Below are 24,077 nucleotides of genomic sequence, written 5' to 3' on the forward strand. Positions count from 1 at the left end.
TCCCTGAGGGTGGTTTATCCAGTAAAGCGCGCGAGTTTCTTGTTTATGTTTTTTGATCTTAGTTCCAAAAAATAAGGCTGTAATAACTCATGTTTTAGTTGTTAGTTCATTATTCAACATGGCCGAAAGTAAAGAAGTGGTGATTAAGCGACTCGATGAAACTGTGGTGAACAGAATCGCAGCTGGGGAAGTTATTCAAAGACCAGCGAACGCCATCAAAGAAATGATAGAAAATTCTCTTGACGCCGGGTCCACATCAATTACGGCAAGTAGTTTGTAATAATTTTGTAGTAACAGTGGAGGTTCAGCGCGTTTACCATCTTTCCACCAATTGCCCCCCATTTTGTCGCCCTTTTAAGATGTCTAAATGTTGCACAGCTTTTTCTGATCTGGTAAATATATTAGCACAATTCAAAGCTGTTGCTGCCAGACATAATATCAACTTTTTAGAGCTCTTTCCATTTGTCGCAGTTGCATTTTAGTAATGACGTTTCAAAATCCTATACCTGATAAAGGCGACCAGTGTTGAATGTCGAAATGTGGGTGCAATAATACAATTGCCAGAAGATCTCTATAATGTTGTTAGCACAACTGTGTTGCTACAGTTTGTTTAACTGGTAAATCAATCAAATTAGAGACCATAAACCTATACCAATCAGATTATTTGACGTTTAAACATTGTTTGCATTTTTAGGTTGCCATTAAGTCAGGAGGTTTAAAGATGATCCAGATTTCGGATAATGGTCACGGAATAAGAAAAGAAGACCTGGAAATAGTTTGTGAAAGGTTCACAACCAGTAAACTGAAGGAATTCACTGACCTGAGATCAATAACAACTTTTGGTTTCCGTGGTGAAGTAAGTGACCTGTGACCAAAACTTTGTCAAAAAAGATTAACATATTTGGTCCGATAACAGTCTGTCAAGTGTCAACTTGCAATAAAATTACTGGTTAGTTTAATTTTGTTAATAGTAGTAGTACATTCTGTCTCCATAGATCTGTCAGTGCACTACTGATTACATAACTGTCTTAATTGCACACTGTTAATTTTAATGTGAAAGCCTTGCTATATTTATTGTGTTTTTTGTATAAACCTACATATCTTGAATATATTGCACCTAACAGTTAATTTTATTTGTAAAAAAGCACTAAAATGCTTATTTATGCATTGATTTCATTACTTGTGTTTAGGCATTGGCCAGCATAAGTCATGTGGCACATCTATGCATTTCCAGTAAAACTCAAGGCAGCCAGTGTGGATACAAAGCAAGTTATGTTGATGGTATGATATATATATTTGTTTTTTCTCTTATGTTATGTCCAATTCAAAGAAACTACAAAACAATCTTCTCTGATGTAAAATGTCTCATATGTTTATTAAACCCACATGATAGCTTGCCTGACAGGATTATTGTTTTGGGTAGCATGTTACAAAAACAGGTTGATTGGTCTCCTATACTCCCATATGTGGTATACCTTTAAAGCCATGGGTCTTATAAATTCTATTAATCGACTATATATAGTAGAAAGTGATTAAACTAAGAAATGGTAAATTTAAAATAAGGCCGCCTCCTAACTGGATCCATAGTTAGTAGAAAAGGCCAAAGAGTTTCACAAAAGATTTAATTGAGCAAAAAAATAGGTAAACTGAAAGACCAACCAAGACCAACTGCTAGCAATGATGGAACACAAATAACTGTGGAAGATTTGTTTTACAATGTTTTAACCAGAAGAAAAGCTTTCCGCAGTGCTTCTGAAGAACACCAAAGAATTGCTGATGTCATAACAAGGTCTCATTGCATTGCTATTACAAAATAATACTAAGGTGTCTTTTTTCTTGCTGTTATGGGTTAATGGAATTAAAATCACTGATAATACTAATGTGTTTTTCTTGGTGTTGTGGATTTATGAAATGAGAATCACTGAGTAAAAAAATTAAACAAACTTTTTTGCGATGCTGTAATGATATATGGTATCCATAGATATGCCATTCACAACTCCGGAAAATCGTTCACACTACGCAAGAGCGACAACGACACTTCTAGTGGTGTGACAGTTCGGACACAACTTGGTGCCTCAGCACTGGATAATATTAGAGCCTTGTTTGGTTCCAACATTGCAAATGAAATCATCCACGTTGAACATGAAAATGAAACACTACATTTGAGGGTAAAAATATGTAATTGATATTTTGTTGTTTGCTGTCCACTGAATCAAAAGTAATGCTAAATTAAAACCTGATGTTACACAAAGAAGCAAAAATTTAGACATGAATTGTGTAATAAATTTAATATAACTGGCAAGCAATGATTTTCCAAAAGTAAAATTGGATGAAGCTAGATCAAAATATCTAACAACCACTTTTCATGCAGAATTCTGCTAATAGCATAACCCATTTAATTAGATAGGGATATATGGTAATTGTCTGGTTAGTTGCATCAAAACAGCAAAAAAATCAACTGTGTCCACATTACACATGTAACTACACATTTGCAAATTTACGTTTTTATGTTTTATATTTTAGATTAAGGGGTACATCAGCAACGCAAACTGTTCAATGAAAAAATTCAACTTTCTTTTGTTCATAAACAATCGTTTGGTTGAATGCACATCACTGAAAAGGGCGCTGGATGCTGTTTACCAAGTATATTTGCCGTTTTTAACTAACTACTATTTTGTTAGTTTAAATCAGGGGTGGCCAACCTTTGTTACTGTAGGGCCAATTATAAATGTCAAAATTGGATCGAGGGCCGCACATGTGCATCACACAAAGTGATTTTGCTTTGTTTCTTACCAAATATGCTTAACTACAAGTATAATTCGTATTTGATTCTAGCCACATTTTGCCAGATCGCAGAAAACTAGCATCAGGCGCATTAATCAGCTCAAAAATATGTAGTAATTGGACTCGTTTGCCAGTACTATTGAAATCCAAGCGTCTCTACGGGCCGCACAACCTTTAACGAAGGGCCGCATGCGGCCCGCGGGCCACAGGTTGCCCACCCCTGGTTTAAATCGATTATCTGCAAAGCTCAACATGTTTTTGATAGAATTAACGTGCTTGTAATAAAAATACAAACATTTGTTAGCTAAGAGTTTGCTAAACATTGTTTATATTTTTAAAATCAGCTTGTTAAAGTAAAATAGTAAAAGTATTTTCTCTGCATTACAGTCATATCTTCCAAAAGGAGGTCGTCCATTTGTGTATTTAAGTCTTGAAATGCCGGCAACCAACCTCGATGTCAACGTTCATCCCACGAAGCATGAGGTAACACAACATAAATTGAGTCTATATATAAGCTATTGCTGCCAGGCATAATTGTCTATAGAGCTCTTCTGGCAATTGTATTTTTAATTCGACGTTTCGACGTCCTATACAGGTCGTCTTCATCAGGGTAAATAACTATTTCTTGCATATAAAAGTAAGAGTTGAAAAAATAAAGATGTATTGATAGATCACAGTACGCCAGGCCCATTAAAGAGGTACTGTGATTTACATATGAGTGTACCGTGATCGCTAGTCTGCACGGTTCAGGACAGATCCCAGTTATAAACTTATGTTCATCTTAACTGATGTATTAATAGGTTCATTTTCTCCACGAAGAAGCCGTGATAGAAGAAGTGCAAACTGCGATTGAAAACAAGCTCTTGTCTTGCGATTCATCTAGGACATTTTATACACAGGTGTTGAAACAAATATAGTAACAGTATATTATTATGGGTCCCGTTCCCTGAAGGGGACACATATTGATTTTACTCAAAATGTTTTTGTTTTTTTTCTTCTTTTTTCTTCTCCCCAAAGTTTGTCCGACTCGTTTTTCCATCAAATCCTTGATGGATTTGGATGAAATTTACACAGATGGTAGATGTAGTTATGTAGACGTGCATCCCACTTTGTTTTTGTTGATAACCCCAGTATTTACCCCGCTAGCCCCCTAAAATGAGTATTTTTCCCCGAAGTTTGTCCGACTCGTTTTTCCATCAAATGTTTGATGGATTTGGCTGAAATTTACACAGATGGTAGATGTGATTATGTAGATGTGTATCCCACTTTGTTTTTGTTGATAACCCCAGTATTTACCCCGCTAGCCCCCTAAAATGGGTATTTTCCCCCGAAGTTTGTCCAACTCGTTTTTCTATCAAATGCTTGATGGATGTGGCTGAAATTGACACAGATGGTAGATGTAGTTATGTAGATGTGCATCCCACTTTGTTTTTGTTGATAACCCCAGTATTTACCCCGCTAGCTCCCTAAAATGGGTATTTTTTCCCCGAAGTTTGTCCGACTCGTTTTTCCATCAAATGTTTGATGGATTTGGCTGAAATTTACACAGATGGTAGATGTAGTTATGTAGATGTGCATCCCACTTTGTTTTTGTTGATAACCCCAGTATTTACCCCTCTAGCCCCCTAAAATGGGTATTTTCCCCCGAAGTTTATCCGACTCGTTTTTCTATCAAATGTTTGATGGATTCGGCTGAAATTTACACAGATGGTAGATGTAGTTATGTAGATGTGCATCCCGCTTTGTTTTTGTTGATATCCCCAGTATTTACCCCGCTAGCTTCTTAAAATGTTTTTTTTTCTCTTAAGTTTGTGTGACTCGTTTTGCCATCAAATGCTTGATGGATGTGGCTGAAACTTATACAGATGGTAGATGTAGTTATGTAGATGTGCATCCCACTTTGTTTTTGTTGATAACCCCAGTATTTATCCCGCTAGCCCCCTAAAATGGGTATTTTCCCCCGGAAGTTTGTCCGACTCGTTTATCTATCAAATGTTTGATGGATGTGGCTGAAATTTACACAGATGGTAGATATAGTTATGTAGATGTGCATCCCACTTTGTTTTTGTTGATAAACCCAGTATTTACCCCGCTAGACCCCTAAAAGGGGTGAGTTTGTAAACAATGTCAGAATTGGCTAAAATTTGGATAGCTTGTAAAGTATGCCAATTATCGTTATTGCGCCATTGCAGTTCGGGGTTGTTAACAGCCCTTTGACGTCAGAAACATTAACGGTTGTTGCTCAAAACACCTCTACTGGTTGAAATTTTAAACGTTGGCAGATTGGACTGAAATTTTGCAGTACTATTGATTGAGTCACTGTGGTTTCCTACTTTTAAGTTTGTGTGTGTTGAACCTCCATTAGTTATCCTACTAGCCCCCTAAAATGAGTTTTTAAATTTAAATAGTTTTTACTCCATATAGCATATTTAAATATGCACAGTACCAATCACTGTGTTTGTCTTCACAATACCAAACTTACTTATTGTTATCTATTGAAATGCATTATCTACAACTTTGCATGTGTGGGGACCCATGAGTTTTTGCTTGCAGAAACAACTAAGGTTATAAAAGACAGCTAATATGGGACCCAATACAAAATAAGCATAGGAAATATATTTATGTTTTAAAATAGATTATAGTGTATGTGCAAGGGCAATATGTGCTAAGCCACCCTTCTAGTTTATCTGTACAAAAGCATCGGCCAATACATAAAAAGCTACAAAGGCTACATTAGCTCATACGACTGATCTCTTGTCACCAGCTGCACTTGCAGCTTATTATTTGTTGAAGTTTAAGTTGTTAAAAAGAACTTCCCAATTTTCAAGCATACATTTGTCATGGTGCATCTGAATGTTGATATACATGCATGTAGGTTGACTTTTCCCTTCATGTGCTGTTAAAATAGTCTATTGTAAGTGGGTAAATAACATGCTGTTGAACGTTGCAATAATGCAGAATATATTTTTAGAAACTGCTGCCCACTGCCAGTATTCTGACTAAGGAATCTTCTGAGAAGGATGCAGCAAAACAGCAGGTATTTGGCATTCGAACTTGTTTGTTTGTTTGATTTTTATTCTGGGTGGGCGGACAACGCCTGACTGTGTTTTGATCAGAATCAGTCCGCCTTCAGGCTGTAAGTCTGTTAGAGCATTTTTTATTTTTGTTAAAGCACTTTGGTTCCCAAGGAGTTGCCATTGTGAGCCAGTTTCCTCTGTGGTGTAGGCCCAGTTGTGGCATCGCACAGAATAGGTGAGGCATGGCTTTCAAACCTGTTACTCCCAACAAACTGGAATCCCATTGGATGGCTACACCAGCCAATACGGCCGATCTCTCGTAACCAGCTGCACTGATGAGACCATGTCGGTCGAAACAGTGTGCAGTAACAGTATGCTGTAGCTTGATTTTCATTTAAACGTTTTAATTAATAAGTTTCTTGCACAAGTGTCTGAGATATCAAACGTTGGTATCGAAAACTGAGACAAAATATTTCGATACCGAGTACCGGGTACCCGTCCCATCACTAATTAGAACCAACAAACCTTGTGAACACAAAGCGGCAGTGCTAACCACTCAGCCATTTTGGTTTTTAAATGTCGTCCAGTAAAAGTGATATTTACACAAGTTTGATCATCCTGTTTAAAATGTTTCAGAGTGAGAGAATTTATGACCACAACCTGGTACGAACCGACAGTAAACTGCAGAAACTCGATGCTTTTTTGGTTAAAACTCCAAAAGAAAAAGAAAAACCTCATGACAGTACAAAGTAAGCAAAGATTTCATGCAAAATTATTTTCGTAGCAGAAAATCATGAAAATCAGATATTATAAAGAATCCCAACAATGCACAAATGATGTAAGCGCAAAATCCAAGAATTAAATGTTTCAAATAGAAATGAACATTCCGGTTTCTCAAATAATTATTTTAATTCGTCCCGTTTATCCGGACTTCCCGTCTAGGTGGAATGCTATTAACCGAAATAATTTGTTTACAAATGGTTTGGGATTTACGTTACTGGTGCGCAGTGTTTTTTTAAGGTGTTTTGATTTCTCCAGCGGTTTCCCAAAATTTGGACTTGTGGCTATTTTTTGCAAATATGGCTATTTTTTGGTATTTAAATGAAACTCTTGCGGTCTCTTAAAACTACTTAGCGGTCACCCAAACCAAACCTTAAAAAAAAACCTGCTGGTGCGATTAACCGGATTGCATACGTTAGTTAGTAATACTGATGAGCATTTTTTTCCGGAATCAAGCTCGGCCAACACCCGATTTTTTTCCATCGAAGCCCCGCAATTTGATGAAATTATGACAATAATTGAACCGAGTGTTAAGTCAGGCCCGAAAATAAACACTTTCTTTAAACTGACGGTCGAAACCTACCTAAACAAACTGCCCGACTTACAACTTTGCTTGTAGCAAACAATCTACCCAAGAAAATTATGCACGTTTATTACAAATTCCATATTTGTTCAGTTTAACGGATAAGCCACGCGTTGAACCCCAAGCTTCCGCATCATCCAGTAACAACCTTACAGCAGCTGAGTTGCCACGGAAGCGGAAAATCCAATTAACAAGTGTTCTTCAACTTCAAGGGGAAGTCAAGAAAAGAGCGAGCAAAGGTGAAAAATTTGTTTAATTCATTTGCGTTAAGATCCTGAAATTTACCCAGCCATTTGTGAATCAGGCCTGAAAGCCAAAATTCAATCCTATTACCCGTGTTCCCAGTTAGACAACTTCTCAGATAACAATGTGTTTCTTCCCCCGATATTGAGTTGAGGTTCTCTCGCTTAGTGAAAAAAACATAGCGACACAATTGCACTGCAAAAATCACCAAGCCGGAAATAGCTGCGCAAAATGTTAAAACGTAAAGGAGCGCCAAACAGTGAAGAGCACAATTGGTGGATAATGGTTGAAGGCGCTGCAGCTACACTGTATTATAAGGCAGTGTGTGACTGGGGCTCACAGGAAAGTAGGGTTGGCGCATTATAAGTAAACTGTTCTAGTGCGCTGTGTTTTATTTTACCAGCAAGCGAAATAAACTCAGCCCAATTTAACAACGTCAATTAAATCCAAGATTGGCCTTATATTTACTTTAAGGAACGAACAACTAAAAACTTTTTTACAAACCACACGCAAAAAATCGAACTTGTCCCCCAAAGTTTGTCAATTTCTTTCACTGCGAAGGAATTCTCCCAAATTAAAACCGCTGAGCTAAACGACTCTGTTTTGACTCAATGATCGTGGACATTAACATACCCACTATTAGAGGGACCGATCCTGTGAATAGCATTCATATTTACTAAGCTAAATGAACATTTTGAACGTAGATTTGAGTGAAATATTACACGATCACACATTCGTTGGCTGTGTTGACCCCGAACTGGCACTGATCCAACACAAAACTAAACTCTACCTCGCTAATACGACCAAACTGACAAGAGAGATGTTCTACCAAATTGTTCTCGAAGATTTTGGAAATTTTGGCATGCTTCGACTTTCCGTAAGTAGGACCGAACATTTTCATAATTTGTCCGTAAAACGGATTATTTTTGGTTGTTTGTCGTGCATGGAAAACGTTTTTCTTTGCTGGGTTTTGAAAATTGGTTTAGTATAAAGAATAAATAGTGCATCAAATTTATTTCATTGTTGCACATATATAATTGACTTCAAACAACTATTTTTAAAATCATTTTGCAACTTACGAAAACGTTATAAACACGGTTCGAGAACCATTCTTTAGTAGTTATCTACAGTGTCGTAAAGTCAACTACAAGATATGTAATAGGAACCGGCCCCAATCCGCGACTTAGCAATGCTTGGACTTGAAATGAAAGAATCTGGCTGGACGCCAGAAGATGGCAGTAAAGAGGACCTTGCTGATTACATCGTAAAGTTTTTGTCCGAAAAATCTGAAATGTTGAAAGACTATTTTCGCCTGGAAATTAAGGTACACGTATAAACGCTTGTTTTTAGATTACGCAACTTTTTATTGTTATTTTGTGTTTTCAGACTTGTTGTAAATAAATTTAAAATTCTGAGTCGATTTCAAAAAAGCGGATTTTTTCAGGAATAATATAATTCTAGGCATGGGTTACTCCCAACAAACTGGAGTGTCGTTTGATAGCTATAATAGCCAACACGGCATATACCTTGTCACCAGCTGCACTGATGAGACCTTATAGGTCGATCCAGTGTGCACTGTCTGCAGCTTATCATTTATTGGCTCTATGCTTTTGCAATATAATTCTACTTTTATAACTGCGGCGTAGTTATCTGATATCTCCCAGTAATAAAGTTTGCAAATATTTTTGTTCAGTCCAAAATGCTGGACAATTTATGTGCTAGCCACAAATATTGCTTAGCTCATTCTACATTTAATGACGCAGCAATTTTTGTCATCAGGACTGTGACGTCACTGCCATACCGATGTTGCTCCAAAACTACATCCCACCACTAGAGGGACTACCGATGCTCGTGTTGCGTCTCGCCACCGAGGTTTGCTGGGACTCGGAAAAGGACTGCTTCGAGTCTTTTGCGCGCGAAATAGCCAGGTTTGTCCCGTTTTTTTTTCATTTACTCGTTAATTCTGCAGAAGTGCTACGAAATTTATCACACTACTTTTTATTGAGCAATTCGATTCTTGTAAAAAGGTCCGAGTATAAAATTAAATTGAAGACTGTGTCTCTGTCGGTGTTTGTGTCTCTGTATGTGTACGTGTATGTGTATCTGTATGTGTACGTGTGTGTGTGTCTGTTTGTGAATTTCTGTATGTGTGTGTGTGTCTGTCTGTTTGTGAATTTTTGTATGTGTGTGTGTGTCTGTCTGTTTGTGAATTTTTGTGTGTGCGTCTGTCTGTGTGTATGTGTGTGTCTTAGTTCGTGCATGTGTCGTTAGTTTGGCAATTCCTCAAAAAAAATGAAAAACGCAAGCATTTATTGTTACAAGTCAAATGGAACGTTTTATTTCCGCAAGCTCTTGTTGGAAAAAGCTGAACGCCAATTCTCCACGTAACTGGAATGTTGTTGTTTCTAACTTGCGTATTTCATCACAGATTTTACGCCGTCCGTAAAGGCTACACAGACCTGGAAGAAATAATCAAACAAAGAGACGCGCAAGTTGCCATGGAAATCGGCGACGGCGGTAACCTTGACGACGAAGGCACCGAAAGCAGAAGCAACCCGTCGCCATGGAAACGGACGGTGGAACACGTGATCTACCGAGCGATGCGCAGCCACGTTAAACCGGATGAGCGGAAGGCAAAAGACGGGACTTTCCTGCAACTTGCCAACCTGCCCGATTTGTACAAAGTATTTGAGCGTTGTTGACCTAAAGTAACCTATTCGTTTTGAAGGGGTTACTCGGTGCCAATAACCTTTGAATAGAGGCTTTGTTTACGGACGTAGACAATTTAAATTTTAAACCGGCTGCCGGATTTCTGAGTACGATCCATTTACTACCATGGCACCAAAAATATCGATCACTACCAAAAAATGCTTGGGAGTTCAAGTTGCTATAGCAACGATTTCAAAGGCGCCCACTCTAGAGAATAGTGTCTTTGATAATTTATAATGGGGTCGTGTATTTCTGGTAAAACAAGATTGTCAAAGAGTCATGTACCAACTCGAAACTATTTACACGAACCTGTCCAAGCATCAGAGAAAGTGTAACACTCTATTTGTTGACTCTGCTCATACCGTCATAGCAATCTATTCCTGGGTTAATAATTACAAGTTCCCGATGCCGACCTTGTTTTGTTTGAAGTGTTCGTACGTAATAGGGATTTACCTATGACACCAATATGTAATAAATGATTTTCTGCCAAAGCGCCTATTAAACTTTTCAGGACAGCATATAGTTGCCTACAATTTTTGCTGTTTTATTTCGCAAGTTTTTCTTTTTTTAAGTTAGGTTAACTTTGGGGCTTAAGTTTTAATAAAGATTTTTGTATGCTTATAACCAATATAGACCACAAACTTCAAAAAATAAATTCATTTTTGAGTCTTTTTTCACGGTAAAATGCAGAAAAGTGTGCTCGTCAAGCCTATATAAGCGTGTATGATAACTTACATCATAAATAGACTATAAAACATACCCAAACTTAACGTACACTTCCGATACACTGTTATTTGTATCCGTATGTAATCGATTTACAAACCAAGTATTGTATCCACGGTTGCTATGGTGATCCGTGAGTCAATCATTGAAAGTTTTTCAAGAATTTACAAGAAATCAAGTTGCTTTTTACGATTGGCATATCCCGACACACACACACATATGCGATACATACTCTGCACTTGCGATGTGTGTGCCGAGTCGATAGGACGGTCGCGTTTACATAATGAGACGTCGTCGGTTGCTATACAACCAGACACAGACTTGAAGTAATGAAGAAGTGCTGTTATAGGCTGTGAAATACAGCAAGTCAGAAATAAGGGCGTAGTCCTAAATTTTAGATATTTTTCGGCGCGCCATTGCAATTTGTTTTTGGTATGATATACTATTAAATTAATTGTTCGTTCGTTTGCACTACCTTCAATAGGTTTTATTTCAAGCTTGTGGTAAGTTGTATCTAATCTACAGACCATAAAACTTTTTTTTTGTTTTCTTCACATTATAGTTAGCAGTTCAAATATTTGGTTGTAGTCGCAAATGTGAATTGCTAAATTAAACCTATTCTACGTTGCAATTGAACGAAAGTAAAAATGTGCGGATGTATTAAAGGAATTTTCGAGGTAAGAATTTGCTATACAGAATAACTAATATTTTATCTTTTAAAAGGGATTTCGGGTATGGCCGTTCATGCCTATGCTGTTTGGAGATTTTTTTTACCATCAGCTCAAGTGAATTTGCGAATGTAAAGTCTTTAGTCTAAAACATTTGGGTCAGCTTTATGTGTGTGTATAATTATGTAAAACCAGTAAGTCCGTTCAAAGAAGAAGCTTTTATCACAGCTGGTAGAGTAAAATAAGCTGAACCTAATTGGAAGCCGACCTTCTAAACTTAAACAAAAAAAAACATTCCAGAAGGGGAACAAAATGTTGGGACTCTAAACAAATAGATGCTACACGTCAACAATCTGCATTTTTACAAGTTTGGGAAGAGGCATAGCCCCTTGGCTGCGCCAATAACCTAAAAAGTCAAACTGTAATTTACTTATTAGTAATAAATAGTCCAAAGAATAAGATAAGTCGGCAGCTCGGTTACGAAAAACCAAATACGGGTTTGACCTTTCTTCGCCTGTATAAATAAAAAAACAAACTAATAAATGAAAAAGCGTTAATATCACTTCCCCACCTGCAATCGAATTTACAGATCTTTTACGTTTCCAGTGCATTCGCAAAACCTTGTGTTGTTGCTGTGGTACAGCTTTCTTCGCCTGTTGTCCGTGTTGTAGGAAAATCATCTGTTGCTATGCCATCTGCAAATGTTTCTGCTGCTGTTGTATGGACGATGATGAAGATTAGATGATAAAAAGCTGACTGGGATCGAGAACTTCTTACTTCCTTGATATTTTTGTGCATGTATATATTCACACGGTTTCAAACCCCCTTTTTTGTGATGATTTTTATGTTGAGTCAAATTTTGAACTTTTTCGGTCAAACCGCATAATTTTTGTTTTGCGAACTTGATTTGTGAACTGTATCTCAAGTGAATTTATGACGTTCGCGTAGTTGTTGTCATTCACTGCAATCTGACACATAATTCACACCTTCCATACGTTAAAATATAAACATGCCATTTGTCAACTAACTGTGCTAGGCAGGCCTTCTCTTAAGACATGTAGCCTACTGTTATTTTGTCGCACATTGAAAACCAAGCTTTGTAAATTAAAGTGTGTGGCATAGTAAGTTGCACAGGCAGTGGTGGGATTCAAATTGTTTGTCACAAAAGTCATATTTTTCAGCCGGTTCTGTTACAAAAAGTCCATTGACAGTAACCAGTAATGCTAAACGGTTCGCTGACCTCATAGAATTTCGTGAGACGGTTCCATAGAACCGGTACGAACCGGCTAAATCTCACCACCGGCAACAGACCAATTTCATTTTTATCTCAAGTAAAGAGTCTTGATTAGGTTGAAAGTCGCATGGCCCTCCAAACAACCTCGAACTTCCAACTGCTTTGGTCATAAAAAAGGTCATTTTGGGGTCATAAAAAGATAAGTTTGACAAACAGTCACCACAAAAAAATTGAAAATTAACATTCTTTGAACAACTTTCGTCATGTGTTGGTCTGCAAAGAAATTTAATTCGAATTATCTGCAAATTGGTCTGCAAAGTGGGCCACCAAAAGAAAATGTATTTCCCTTGTGCGCCAAATGCTTGAAACGTGTTCTGCTTTAAAGGGCTAGAAATTCGAGAAATGAAAAAGATAACCACTGCTTTAGAATCTTGAATGTAGTTCAAAAAGTGGTGAATTTATGTAACGTTTTCTGTCGCGTGTTCCCCTGTTTTCACGAAAACGTCACACAATGTGGCTCAATAAAAAACGCGGACACCATAAAGGAACGACAATTCGTTTTAATGGTATGGTCAATTCCGGTTTTTCTGCGAATGAAAACGAAAACGTATAAAGCACAAATCGCACTCGAAACACAACAAGTAAACATACCGACTGTTTGGCCACAGGGGTTTTGGTATTTAATGATGTTTTAAAGGCCGAACAAATCCTGCACAAATAACCAAACATTTACAGTTTTAGAACAAAACTTCACATTACAGTACAAAGCCAAACTTACCAGCAAAATGATTCACAAATGCAGCTTTATCAACTCAGCAATTTATTTATACTTTCTAGCTGCTAAATAAAGGTATCAAAGTTTAGATTGATGGCTTCAATTCAAATTATGCCTGTCAGCAGTTTACAAACGTACACCACGAGGCAAGTTACAAATGATTGCAACATACACAGTACACAGGCAATTGACGTCACGCATTAGAACATTAATTGTCACGCAATGGAACACTAACTGTTGCGTCACAGGACAATTGTTATACGTTTTGCTGGGCAAAGTTATGTTCACAACAGTTGGCGAAAACGACGTAACATACCCCCACCCGAATGTATCTCCAGGGGAGCATACATTCTAAAACACAAAACGTCGTTGAATATATACCGAACAAAACGAACGAAAATGAACATCGCAAACAGTTTACAATTTGCCGGTCGCGCAATCACCGCGGGAGTCCATCACTAAACACAGTTTGGTGATGGGTCGTCTGACGGAGGTGGCACCGGTTCCTACCAGTGCAGAGCGCACGACACCATGCGCATCCGGAAAGGTCGAAATCACTCGGCCGATTCTCCAACGTGCTCGCGGAATGGATTCGTCCACAACCAACACTAGGTCGCCTGCCTCGACGTTCCTCTGCTTCGAAAACCACTTCTGTCGTTCAATGACAGTGGGTAAGTATTCTCGCACCCAGCGACGCCAAAATTGGTCAGCCAGGTATTGCACTTGTCGCCAATGGTGGCGAACGTAACAGTCCTTCTTCACGAACACGCCAGGTGGCATGTTGGGCGACGGACGCAACAAAATTAAATGATTGGGAGTCAGCGGCTCGTCCGATTGTGGATCCATCACCACTGGAACAATGGGTCTACTGTTGAGAATGGACTCCGCTTCAACAAGCACCGTTTCAAGGGTGTCGCGGGTCACGCTTTGTGCCGTCAGCAACGCAGAAAGAACTCTTCTTACAGACCTGATCATTCTTTCCCAGACGCCACCCATATGGCTTGCCGCAGGAGGATTAAAAGACCATTGGATGTCCTGTTGTCTCAAGAAGTCATCAATGCTCTGTTGATTCCATCTTCCGATAGCCTCTTTTAGCTCACGCACGGCTCCGACAAAATTTGTTCCATTGTCGCTGCAAATCTTAGTTGGTCTGCCACGTCGTCCGATGAATCTTCGCAGGCAGTTGATAAAAGCACTCGTTGACAAACTGTCAGCTACCTCCAGATGCACTGCCCTGACCGTCATGCAGGTAAATAGACAGCCGTACACCTTCACTTGGCTTCTTGCTTGGCGCACCATTAGCGGTCCAAAATAATCAACGCCAACGTACGTGAACGCGGGGCTATGGGAGTTCACACGATCAATCGGCAATCTGGCCATAAGTTGCTCGCCAACGGGCGCATTTCGTTTCCTGCAAAACACACAATTGCCCAACACACGGCGTACAGCGGCTCCGCCCTTTATAATCCAAAATTTTTGACGGATTTCAGACCAGGTGTGACTCATTCCTGAGTGACCTACGTCCTTATGAAACTTGACAATCAGTAAGTCGGTGAGGTGATGTCTGCCTGGAAGTATAATAGGATGCTTCGCATCATCCGAAATAGAGGCCAATTCAAGTCTCCCTCCAACGCGTAGGAGACCGTTTTTTTCCATTAAAATATCATCTCTATTTGAAACTTCTTCTTCTTTAGGCCAAGTAGATTCGTCACCCCAAAGAAACCGTGGACCGGTTAGCCAAACGTTGTTATTCACCATTTTCTTCACAGACAAGCCACGTGAGGCGTCGTCGGCAGGGTTTAATTTGGATGGAACATGTCGCCACTGCTCACTTCTGCTTCCACTGTCAATCTTTGCCAGTCGGTTTGCTACAAAGGTTTCGAAACGTTTTGTAGAATTCCTAATGCTCATCAACACCGACATGGAATCTGTCCAGAACGTCGATTCGCAGTCGGGACAGCCCAACTCTCGTCGCAGAAAGCCATCCATTTTAACCGCTAGCACCGCTGCCGTCAACTCCAAGCGTGGTATGGATACCGTATGTATCGGTGCAAGTCGTGACTTGCCAAGCAAAAAACAACAGTGCACCTGCGTATTGTGGTTAACAAGGCGCAGATAAGAAACTGCCCCGTAGGCCGAAGACGATGCGTCAGCAAAATGGTGCATTTCCATCTTAACTATCTTTCCAAAGGAAGGAGGTTTAATGCAGCGTTGAACCCGTACTTGGCTTAACATAGGAAGTCCCTCCATCCAGCTTCTCCAACGATTAGCATCTTCATTTGAAATATCTTCGTCCCATCCTAACCCTTGACGACAAAGGTCCTGCAAAAGTATTTTGGCACTTACTGTAACAGGAGCAACAAGACCTAAGGGGTCGTACAGCGCACTGACGGCAGACAAAATTCCACGGCGCGTCAGCGACTTATTCGGCATCTGCACATCAAATCCAAATTCGTCATTTGGGACGTTCCAAAACACGCCCAAAATTCTTCCAGCTACGTCCGAATTAAGATCATGATTCTTCGCCATCTTGGACCGTTCGTCAGAAGGAATTGATTGTAAAACTCTATTACTGTTGCTCATCCACTTGGTTAGGTGGAAGCCACCTCTTTGCAGGAGCTGACCTAAGTCTTTCACCAACATAATTGCTTCGTCCTCGGTCGCCACGCTTGCAAGGCAATCGTCCACGTAGAAATTTGATTTTAGCGCTGTAGTAGCTGCAGCACTGAACTCGTGGCCAAACTCTTCCGCAGTTTGGAGCAAGCTGAAAGCGGCGCAGCTCGGAGAGGATGTTGCGCCAAAAAGATGTACAGTCATCTCGTGGTCTTCCGCTGGCTTGGACAGATCGCCCTTGGGCCACCACAAGAAACGAAGGCTCGCAGTGTCTTCTGGCCTTACCCGGATTTGATGAAACATGGATTCAATGTCTGACACAACCGCCACGGGTTCCTTTCTGAACCTTGTCAGGACGCCTACTAAGTTGTTCATCAGATCTGGGCCACTCATTAGGGCATCGTTTAATGCAACGCCTGCGTGCTTTGCGGCACAATCGAACACGACGCGCACCTTGTCAGGCTTGCGCGGGTGCAAAACAGGGTGATGTGGAAGATACCACTCTCGTTTACTTTGGCCGCGATCGTGCGAAGAGATCCTTTTCGCGTATCCCTTTTGGATATAGGTTTCCACAGTGCCAACGTATCGCTCACGAAGTTTCTCGTCCTTCTTTAGTCTTCGTTCGAGAGAACGGAGTCTTCTTTCTGCCAACACGCGGTTTGGCGGAAGTTGAGTTTGATTTCCTTTCCACAGCAAGGGCAACTGATAATGGCCGTCTACATGCAACACGTCCCGTTTCATAATTTCGAGCGCCGATCGGTCTTCACGCGAAATTCTCTTGTCATCAATTATGGTTAAATCAGAAAAATCGGTTCTCCACAGACAGTCGATCTCTTTGCTCACGTTGTCGTCAAAACTACTTACGTAGTTTAAATCAATGCGTGTTCCGCTGGTGGGCACAAACGATGGCCCCAACAAAGACCACCCAAGGGCCGTTTTTACTGCAATGGGTTGTTCGCGGCTGCCGCAGCGCGTCTCCTGGAAAACCATCAGTTCAGGAGCATCGACGCCAATCATAAGTGTCACTTCTCCACCTTCGATCTGTGGAAACTCTAAACCGCGCAAGTATGACATCCTTTTCAGTTTAGTCTTTGATGGTAACTTGTTAGTTTTTACCGGAAGCTTATCGATGGCCATTACACTGTTAAGATTAATACTAGGTCCATCATCGAAGGCAGGAGCAACAGACAGGGAAACTATTTTTGTTGGCATAGTTTGCTCGTGGCCTACAGTTCGAAGCGATACAGTACGAGACTCCCCTTGCAAGTGTAGGGCATCCACTAGCCGTTGACTACACATAGATTTAGTGGCACCAGAGTCCAAAAATGCATAAGTGAGAAATTCTATGTTGCCATTTCGCGCCCGAACTGGTACGATATTCATGTACATATCACCACATATACTGGTATTGCCACATATTGCAGAGGGCTTGGAATCTGACGCCAAGTGAAATGAATTAACTTCACTGGTTACCTTTTCTTCAGGAGCAGAACTGCGGTTGGCTTCTGCTCTAGAAACCTCCCGATGTAGCAGCGTATGATGAGAGTTGGAATCACAACCGGAGATCTTGCACGGATCCTCCTCCTTGCAATCTCTTGCATTATGTCCTTTCTGCAAACACTTAAAGCACAGTCTTTGCCTTCGTGCAAATTCGTATCGTTGGTAGACAGGCTTCTTTTCAAACGAATTGCAAGTGGTCAAATCATGGAGCCCTGTACAAAACAAACAGCGAGCCTGCGGGGCTTCAGTTCCCGGCAGCTCAGACGACACGACGTACGTCGCAGCCCTATTTTTTCTTTGACCACTAGGCGTCTCCCGTACGGGGTGATGGGCCCGTCTAAACGACGAACTTGCCACGGCAGCTTGATTATCGACGAATTCGGTGAGGTCGTCGAAATTAGGTTCTCGATCGTATGTTTTAATTATACGGGCGACCTCTTTGTCCCATTGCTCTTGCATGTCACTGGACAAACGACGCACAATCGCCAACAAATTTTGAAATGTGTCCAAACCTGCGTTGCCTTCGATTTGGGATAGTACCACTTGACATGTCTTCATCAACCTCGCGAATTTCTGCATGCTATGGACGTCTTCCGAGCGAAGTTTCGGTCCGTACTGTAGTTGGTTTAAGCAGGTGCGCGCAATGATGTGATCCTTGCCATAATTTTCCTTTAGCAGTTTTAGGGCCTCGGCGTATCCTCCTTCTCCACTGAGCATGGAACAATGCTTAATCAAATCGTTAGCATCACCGACACAAAATTGCTGCAAGTAACTGAGGCGCACGTCGTCGTCAGAAACATGTTCAGCAATATGGCATTTAAAGCTACGAATAAAGGCATGGTACTCCATAGGATCACCGGCAAACTTTGATATCTGTGGGGGTGGCAGTCTAGAATCTTTCTTAACAGGTCGCTGATTACTAGTCGACGGTTGGGGCTCCGGCAAAGCACATACTGGCAGATCAGACACAGACAATTCGCGGACTTCGCCAACGACACTACTGGTGTTTGCACAATTACAACGGCATTTAGGCTCGAACGGAGTGGCTTCGGGCTTCAAAACTAGTTTTCTGGGTTTAATAGGTGACGGAACAGACTTACTTGGTTCGTTGGACTTTGTAATCAAGGTCTGTGTAACTGCCGTACCTAATCCTTCCAATGGAACAGATAGGGGTACTTCAACGGGGTCTTCCTCGTAGGAGTTCACTTCCAGCTCCGCCATGTGGAGTGCGTGTTTGAAACGGATTGCCTTTTCCATCTCATCCAATTTTCGTCGTCTATCCTTTTCTTCGCGCGAACAAAGTTCTTCTTCTTCGCGGCGCTGACGCTCTTCTTCGCGGTGCCGACTTTCTTCTTCACGTTCAACACGTTCCCTCTCCCTTTGGATAGACTGTAACTCATAATTCTGCTGTATTCGCATACGTAAACTTTGCAATTTTAATTTAGATCTCCGCTTCATTTCTAAGATAGCCGAACTAGATAATGTGCGCACGCTACTTATCACCGAACCATCCACTGAGGGTGGGCGTTGCGCTACATTCTCCAGCGGATTCGATGTAGAGGGTTCGCCATCGCGGAAGGAGTGAACACTCGCTTCGACCCATTCTTCCGTGCGTTGGTTCACGTCGTCTAAATCGAATTCGGGATCGTCTGCTGCCATCTTCGTCGTGATTGCGTTGGTACTAGACAATTGACAGTCGGCCAGTCGAAAAACTTTTATGTAACGTTTTCTGTCGCGTGTTCCCCTGTTTTCACGAAAACGTCACACAATGTGGCTCAATAAAAAACGCGGACACCATAAAGGAACGACAATTCGTTTTAATGGTATGGTCAATTCCGGTTTTTCTGCGAATGAAAACGAAAACGTATAAAGCACAAATCGCACTCGAAACACAACAAGTAAACATACCGACTGTTTGGCCACAGGGGTTTTGGTATTTAATGATGTTTTAAAGGCCGAACAAATCCTGCACAAATAACCAAACATTTACAGTTTTAGAACAAAACTTCACATTACAGTACAAAGCCAAACTTACCAGCAAAATGATTCACAAATGCAGCTTTATCAACTCAGCAATTTATTTATACTTTCTAGCTGCTAAATAAAGGTATCAAAGTTTAGATTGATGGCTTCAATTCAAATTATGCCTGTCAGCAGTTTACAAACGTACACCACGAGGCAAGTTACAAATGATTGCAACATACACAGTACACAGGCAATTGACGTCACGCATTAGAACATTAATTGTCACGCAATGGAACACTAACTGTTGCGTCACAGGACAATTGTTATACGTTTTGCTGGGCAAAGTTATGTTCACAACAGTTGGCGAAAACGACGTAACAATTTATTTGAACCAAACAGTGATTCATCTTTTCTTTTTCAATTTCGGTTTCTTCACTGGCCTCAAATACGGATTGTGTATGACTTCCGGTGTTTTGTTGGCGGAAGGCGGTTCCACCGGAATGGGCGGAGTTTGTTTGGTTTGAGCGCCACCTAACGACGGTGACGACTCGACATCGTTGCCCGCACGGTGTCGCTTCATCTTCCGGTTTTTGGATTTGGGCGTTTCCGATTCTTTTTCCTAATTAAAACAACAAAAATTGTAAAGTAGTTAAATCTCTTATTAAAGCAACTCAAATATCACAGATTCGGCTTATGGCTGTGAAGCAATGAACTGCCACAAAATAAAGGGCAGAGTGCAAATGGAGTAAAAGGGGCCAAACTGAAGGCAGTTGTCCTTTTAAATCACCTTTATGGTGTTTTTATATTTTATAACAGCAATCAAATTCTCCCTCGTAAACATTTTAAATTCAAAAATTTAGGCTAGCAACAAGACATTGCTCTGTGCTTTCGTTTGTAGATTTCTTGCTTTTCAACTTTCACCATAGACTTCTTGCAAAAACTGGTTATACAATACAAAAAAGCTAGTAGATGTGGTCGAACTGGCGATCCACTGCTACTAAGCTGACATGTGCAACATATGAGGCAAGCAACGGTGCTTGTGATTCAACTTTCGGCGGTTTCTCCACTGAGCCTGTGTAGCTCAGGTGGTAGAGCCTGAGTCCTGGAAAGACCCCTGTCCTGGGTTGGAATCCCACTGCAGGCTAGATTTTTTATAGCGTATGCCTTGCCATATGGAAATGCTTAGGAGACCGGCTTGGTTTGCTTTTAATAGGCCTGGCGTACTATGACAATACAAAAAGGTTTTCTTTAAAAAAAAAACAGTTTCCTTACATTAGGCCAGTATCAAGATTAACCAAATCCGATTTAACATAATAAACACTAAAAAACATTTTGCTCAGCCACCCACAATACTTACTGTCGATTCCTCCTGTTCATCCTGCGAGTGATTTTCGTACAATTTTACGGTTTCATGTTCTGAAGGAATAAGGGCAGCAAGGTATGGATTTGTGGATGGTCGTGCAGCTATTACTGTAAAAAAAACACATATTAATTTGTAATCCAACTGTAAGTGAAAAAAATATTTCAATTACAGCTGCTACTGTACAAAAAGGCATCCATTTTTTCACCAAACCAAAGTGGAAAAAATAATCAAATTAAATTTTCCTGTGGAGTGAAAGAAAATATTTACATTAAATATTTGATTTGGAGTAAATTAGTAGACAAGTATTTAAATTTAATTTCACCATAGAGAGAAAAAACTACAAATATTTGTCAAATTTTGCTGCAAAGTGAAATTGAAAAATTTAAATTAACTGTTTTCTGTGTACAGTACTAAGTATTTATCTATGGGTAACTTGTTGGCAATCTTGACATGTATCTGTTTTATTTGCTACTGCAAAAATAAAAACAATAATTTATAAACAATGTTTAGAAAAAAATCATGTAAGTGTAACCAAATAAAAATTTGTTAACAGTAAAACTTACATGGAAAAGAGTTTTTGTCATCTGGTAACAAAGCATGACTGTTTCCAGTTTTTGCAACAAATCGAGTCAAAGCTCTTTCTACATCCCTCTTTTGCACAGAAACTCTCTCACGCAAAATTGCATAATCCTTCTCGGGTTTTTGTCCTGTCTGTTAATTACAATCAGAAATCACCATATATTAGTGACATTACATATGCCTGATACTAATGTGTCTCTGCTTTAAGCATTGCCACCGACTGGTTTCATGGCAAAAGTGGTGATAAAAAGAGTGAAGGTTTAATATTTACCAAAGGTGAATGGTCTGATTTAAAACTCCTAACATAAAAAAATGTTTTTACAGTTTGTATTTGAAACTTTTATCCAAATAAAATATTGTTATTAGCCTTAAAACAACAGTATGAGCTTTTCCATAGTATAGGACCCAAAAAAGACCAAGAACTATATAAAAAGTCAGTAACATAACAGCTTGTTAGTTTTTTGTTAAAGATCAATGATATTTCCACTAAAAGTTACTGAAGTCAAAGAGAACAAAAACTGAACTTACAGTTGTTCTGACATAAGTATGGGGATCAGGGAGGATTGGGTAATTGTATGAGTCAGAAACATAATTTGGAAAATTCTTCCGTTTTCCAATTTCCAAAACAGGTGGAGATGATGGTTCAGCAGTCTTGGGAACTTTTTAAACAAACAAAATAAAACATAACATTGCACAGCACAGTTTTAGGATACTCAAAGTCATAGTTATAAAAATACACACAAAACATATTTTTGCAAACAAAATTTTTGGAACCATAATTTGAAACCAATCAAAATGGAATTTTTTTAGCAATTAGGCTTTTCATGCAAAACCCAGGACAATTTTATCAACAAATCGGGATTTATGAATCGTATGCAATTAAACAGATGCATCTGTGTTATCAGTGTTATTTTTGGCTATATAGGTAGTGATGGGACGATACCAGGTTTTGAAGCAAGTACCGATACCGAGTACCACATGTATATACCTTCGATACCGAGTACGATTACCGAGTACTTAAGTGTAGTCTTGTACTTAGTTGTATATCATGGGCTAACTTATCTGCCATGGTCGGGGTGCAGGCGTGCACACACACACACGCCGAAAAATGTAATCACCAAGTGATAGCAAAAAATATATACGTAAACTGGCGGAACTTTTCCCGATTTTGTGCCGTCCGAAGCAAATATTGGCATAAAGTTGCCCGTATTCTTATGGTGTAAATCGGCCTTCGGTACTCGCATGTTGGTATCGAAAACTGAGACAAAATATTTCGATACCGAGTACGAGTATCGATACCACTGAAATCGTTCGATACCATCGATACCGAGTACCCGTCCCATCACTATATATATATAGCTATGGTTGGTAAAACCCTATGCAATGAAATCGTTTGTACTGTAATACCATTGCACCAGTGTTGTTTAATGCTGAAGAACTGTAAATAATTCTGAACATACTTTGTCCCATGTTGACTCTTCTTGGTCGTTTCAGATATTGCAAAAGCTGTTTGTTTGGAAAACCAAGGTCGGCCAAAGCGCACATCATGTCTCTGCCCGTGGGTAAAGTTCGTCCACTGTGTTCGTAAAAAGCTCGGGTGCTGTTGCCAACTTCAGTAATGTCTGAGAAAATGTAAATCAAATTACAGAGTAAGCAACATTGCATGGTACCTCATATTTCTGAATATACAACACATATTCTTCCATTTGTTATCACTATTCAATAGCACTGATTGAATAGCTTTATGATTATTATTAGGAATAAAACTCAATTTGAGTGAAGAATATTTTTTTAAAGAAGTACCGTACTTTAAACATTTTCCAATGGAATGGTTGCATTGCATATTTATTAAGAATCAAACATATCTAACTTTTTTTCTAATTAGCTCTTGTACATACTAAGGCTTTTTTCATGTATCATTTTTGCAAAATTACCAACTTATCATGTAATAGAAGGTGGTATGCAAACGTCTGTTTAGTATTTGCAAAGTTTTACAACCAAAAATAAATAAAAAACTTAATATTCAACAAAAATCAGTTTTAAGGCATTTGTTTGTTTTTTATTAAACGATAAATTTCAACATTATAACAGATTTTTGCACCATTACAGTAGAAAAACATTTATTTGTTAATCAAAGCATAAATTTCAACACTTACAGCTTTGAATCATTTCTGTCAATGTTTCCAGAACGTTGTCTTGGGCGACATCAAAACCAGTTTCCACACAAAGAGCAGCAATTGACATCGTTAATGCCCTTCTGTAACTTCCTTCCACACTGATACCTTCAGCAGCCATACTTACCCAAATTCGTAAACACCTTTTCAGTAAATTCAATTGACTTCGACTACTTCTGCCAAATAAAACATTTTTTACAAACAACACACAAATTGTGTTAAATGAGGCGTGACTTATGGGGATTTTTTGTATTTTATCCACTATTGCAGGGTGTTTTTATACAATTGTTCTTCATTATTAAATAAAATTAGGCACGGACAATGTTTGTTAAACAAATATTACACTTTATCTAGTGAGAATAATCTT

The 24,077-nt window shown here is 39.5% G+C and overlaps 3 protein-coding genes across 5 annotated transcripts; 1 reads left to right on the top strand and 2 right to left on the bottom strand.

Moving 5' to 3' along the window:
- Positions 1 to 10: 10 nt before the first annotated feature.
- LOC145233412 (DNA mismatch repair protein Mlh1-like) lies at positions 11 to 10,787 on the top strand. The gene is made up of 15 exons (XM_080098134.1): positions 11 to 265; positions 695 to 856; positions 1,191 to 1,281; positions 1,642 to 1,789; positions 1,982 to 2,168; positions 2,524 to 2,643; positions 3,172 to 3,267; positions 3,585 to 3,683; positions 5,756 to 5,821; positions 6,438 to 6,550; positions 7,258 to 7,403; positions 8,112 to 8,284; positions 8,570 to 8,731; positions 9,187 to 9,335; positions 9,836 to 10,787. Exons 1-15 carry the CDS (start codon positions 119 to 121, stop codon positions 10,107 to 10,109), a joined length of 2,133 nt encoding a protein of 710 aa, XP_079954260.1. The 5' UTR covers positions 11 to 118; the 3' UTR covers positions 10,110 to 10,787.
- Positions 10,788 to 13,286: 2,499 nt separating this feature from the next.
- On the bottom strand, positions 13,287 to 19,367 carry LOC145233411 (uncharacterized). Of its 3 annotated transcripts, none has more exons than XR_013861089.1 (2): positions 13,520 to 19,367; positions 13,287 to 13,450 (listed from the first exon to the last, which is right to left on the bottom strand). XR_013861089.1 is itself a non-coding variant. In XM_080098133.1 (1 exon), the coding sequence occupies exon 1, from the start codon at positions 19,286 to 19,288 to the stop codon at positions 13,934 to 13,936; it is 5,355 nt and encodes a 1,784-aa protein (XP_079954259.1). In that variant the 5' UTR covers positions 19,289 to 19,367; the 3' UTR covers positions 13,287 to 13,933. The 3 variants fall into 3 exon arrangements, 1 of the variants encoding a protein (XP_079954259.1); XR_013861088.1 differs by having other exon boundaries at positions 13,287 to 13,328; positions 13,393 to 19,367; XM_080098133.1 differs by having other exon boundaries at positions 13,287 to 19,367.
- A 64-nt stretch (positions 19,368 to 19,431) lies between these two features.
- LOC145233415 (transcription initiation factor TFIID subunit 8-like) lies at positions 19,432 to 23,886 on the bottom strand. The gene is made up of 6 exons (XM_080098136.1): positions 23,693 to 23,886; positions 22,997 to 23,158; positions 22,065 to 22,195; positions 21,521 to 21,668; positions 20,952 to 21,064; positions 19,432 to 20,213 (listed from the first exon to the last, which is right to left on the bottom strand). Exons 1-6 carry the CDS (start codon positions 23,829 to 23,831, stop codon positions 19,998 to 20,000), a joined length of 909 nt encoding a protein of 302 aa, XP_079954262.1. The 5' UTR covers positions 23,832 to 23,886; the 3' UTR covers positions 19,432 to 19,997.
- Positions 23,887 to 24,077: the final 191 nt, after the last annotated feature.

This window comes from Phallusia mammillata, chromosome 6 (assembly GCF_965637545.1).
Source record: "Phallusia mammillata chromosome 6, kaPhaMamm4.hap1.1, whole genome shotgun sequence".
NCBI lineage: Eukaryota > Metazoa > Chordata > Ascidiacea > Phlebobranchia > Ascidiidae > Phallusia > Phallusia mammillata.

Coding starts and splice junctions, on each gene's coding strand:
- LOC145233412 (XM_080098134.1), top strand. CDS start 119: ATGGCCGAAAGTAAAGAAGTGGTGATTAAGCGACTCGATGAAACTGTG. Junction 5,822..6,437: donor AGGATGCAGCAAAACAGCAG/GTATTTGGCATT, acceptor AAAATGTTTCAG/AGTGAGAGAATTTATGACCA. Junction 6,551..7,257: donor AAACCTCATGACAGTACAAA/GTAAGCAAAGAT, acceptor ATATTTGTTCAG/TTTAACGGATAAGCCACGCG.
- LOC145233411 (XM_080098133.1), bottom strand. CDS start 19,288: ATGGCAGCAGACGATCCCGAATTCGATTTAGACGACGTGAACCAACGC.
- LOC145233415 (XM_080098136.1), bottom strand. CDS start 23,831: ATGGCTGCTGAAGGTATCAGTGTGGAAGGAAGTTACAGAAGGGCATTA. Junction 22,196..22,996: donor AAGAGTCAACATGGGACAAA/GTATGTTCAGAA, acceptor TTGTTTAAAAAG/TTCCCAAGACTGCTGAACCA. Junction 20,214..20,951: donor ATGAACAGGAGGAATCGACA/GTAAGTATTGTG, acceptor TGTTTTAATTAG/GAAAAAGAATCGGAAACGCC.